Raw genomic sequence first — 2,869 nt, 5'->3', positions numbered from 1 at the left:
ACACACACACACACACACACACACACACACACACACACACACACATATATATATATATATAATATATGCATACACACACGCATATATATTTGTATATACATGTTTGTGACTTTGTGTGGTCTTTACTCTGATACTTCCAGATTTCCTTTCTCTATAATTTATTTGCAAATATAAAACTCATTGCCTCAAATTAATTTTAATTATTTATAATTATAAGTTTAGCCCTTCTTAAGTCAAGAATCAGTTGAGTGCACATGTACTCTGTTTTCTTTTCTCGGTGCCATACACCGGATATATCCGATTTAGCGAAGGTATGCAGTCTCCGAACATCTATTTTAGAGACCCGAGAACTAGGAAATACCAATTTCGCCTTAGTGAGAGTTGAAACCAGACTTTAGTGTAAAAAAAAAAAAATACTAGTTTTGTTATAACTTTATTGTAGACAAGACTACTAGCTATATATTTGCTACAGTATTGATGAAGAATGCAGTAAATGTGGTATAATTACTGCTATGATATATAATAGGAATCAATAATGTAGTGAACCCGGTGTAAATATGCCTCATCACCAAGCTCCACATTCTTGATAAAGGACCTGCAACGCGAAACATAAACCCAGTTTCTGTCTTCAAGTCAACGTTAAGTATTTAAAATAGCAAACAACCATTTGAACTATTTGTGGCCGATGCTGAACTTCACTTGTGTCCACCCCCACCCTCTCTGGAGACTTAACAACGGTCGATACAAATCTTTCCGGTTCTTACATGGAACTGTCGACGGGCTACTAATTAACTAGACTAAAATAAGCAGCCAACCTGGTAGCTGTTTCTGCGAGAGAAACTGTTACAATTCTTTCCTAATCCCTGCAGCTATACAAAATGTTTCTCATGTTGTCAGGAAATGACCCGACTAATCTAAAGTGTGACTAAATTATTGAATTAAAAACACTACGACTGCTGGAAGGTATGTCTCACATCCCCCCAGTGTGATCAATGTTACAGCTGGAATGATACACAAGGCCTTTCCGTAAAAACAGAGGTGAAGGGATAATCACAACAGACCCACGTTTCACGAAACAGCAACACTTTACTGTTGTAAATACTGTTACAGTACTCTTTCACAGCGCATGCGCTAATCTTGCCTGTTTGTATGCATGAGTTCAGATGTACTTTGCGATTCAGAAAACGAATCTTTTGATGTGTATTTTATTGTTTGAGACATGATTTAAAGATTATTATTATTATTATTATTATTATTATTATTATTATTATTACTATTACTATTATTATTATTATTATTATTATTATTATTATTATTATTATTATTATTATTATTGTTATTATTATTATTGCTATTATTGTTATTATTGTTATTATTATTATTGCTATTATTGTTATTATTATTATTATAATCATCATCGTCAAGGCAGCGAGCTGGCACAATCGTTAGCACACCGGCGAAATGCTTAACGGTATTTCGTCCGTCTTTATGTTCTGAGTTCAAATTCCGCCGAGATCGACTTCGCTTTTTATTCTTTCGGGGTCGAAAAATTAAGTACCATTGAAATTCTGGACTCGATGTAATCGACACGTCCCTTCTCCCAGATTTTCAGTCCTTGCGCCTTTAGTAGAAAGGATTATTATTATTATTATTATTGTTATTTTATTATTAATGCGGCGAGCTGGCAGAATCGTTATCGCTTCGGAAAAATGCTTAACGGCATTTCTTCCGGCTTTACGTTCTGAGATCAAATGCTGCCGAGGTCGACTTTAACTTTCATCCTTGCCACGTCGATAAAATGAATACCAGTTGAGTACTGGAGTCGATATAATCGACTTAACCCCTCTCCCGAAATTGGCGGATTGTGCAAAAATTTAAAACCAATAATAACAGTATGAATAATAAATTTTATAATTGCTGAAAATTTAATAAAATACAATTATGAATTTGAAAAAAAAAAAAAATTTGTTAGGAAAATATTTTTCACGCACGCACGCGTACATTCACACTATATATCGTATAGACACCTACACGCATTCACCTATCTTTATACACACACACACACACACACACATACATATATATCACACACACACACACACACGAATGTACACTCACACATATATTCCGTACACACACCTACACGTACTCACATATGTTTATAAATGTATATAAATGTATAATATACATACATATATTCGTATATAGATATATATACATACATACGCACACACATTTACAAACATATGGTGATCATATAGAAAAGTGTGTGTGTATGTGCATATAATTGTGTGCTCTGCTGCTTGCCGTTGGCTCTTTCTTATCGTCTTTATTTATTTGTAATTAGCAGCAGTGGCGAGGGTGGTGGCACAGGAAGGCCTGCCGGAGAAAATGGTCTAGCCTTGAAGAACATCTCTCAATATACAGCAGATGGTAAAGTTTCATCGACCAAAGGCAATATTGAATTCGAGAAGGAAAAGTTTACAGAATGCAAGAAGTTGACTGGTCAAGTGTTATTAGAAGTCCAGAAAATACTCGAAGATAAGTTGGTAAGATGCAATCATATGTTTTATCGATCTTCGTTAGCGGAAGGATCCGTGATATACACACACACACGCAGACCGACACACACACACACGCTATAATGATCAAGTGATCAATACACTCTACAGTGAAGATGCACTTCCCTTTCGTTGACAAACTGAAATATATATGTGTGTATATACATGTGCGTATTTGTGAGTGTGTGTGTAAAAATATATATATGAATGTATCAATATATGCATATATACATATATAATCATGAATACATATACATACGTATATACATACATACGCACACACGTATATGTATGTGTATATATATATA

At 34.4% G+C, this 2,869-nt stretch overlaps 1 protein-coding gene across 1 annotated transcript in view; it reads left to right on the top strand.

The window, feature by feature from the left end:
• LOC106869076 (serine-rich adhesin for platelets) overlaps nt 1-2,869 on the top strand; it is a 223,287-nt gene that overhangs the window by 208,415 nt on the left and 12,003 nt on the right. Inside the window, exon 11 of the mRNA XM_052976666.1 lies at nt 2,348-2,549. Coding sequence (XP_052832626.1) covers nt 2,348-2,549 — 202 coding nt within the window. The remainder of the gene's footprint in view (nt 1-2,347; nt 2,550-2,869) is intronic.

The sequence above is a fragment of the Octopus bimaculoides genome, chromosome 25 (assembly GCF_001194135.2).
Source record: "Octopus bimaculoides isolate UCB-OBI-ISO-001 chromosome 25, ASM119413v2, whole genome shotgun sequence".
Lineage (NCBI taxonomy): Eukaryota > Metazoa > Mollusca > Cephalopoda > Octopoda > Octopodidae > Octopus > Octopus bimaculoides.
Note: the sequence above shows the minus strand (reverse complement) of the source record. Positions and strands in the feature narration are given on the sequence as shown.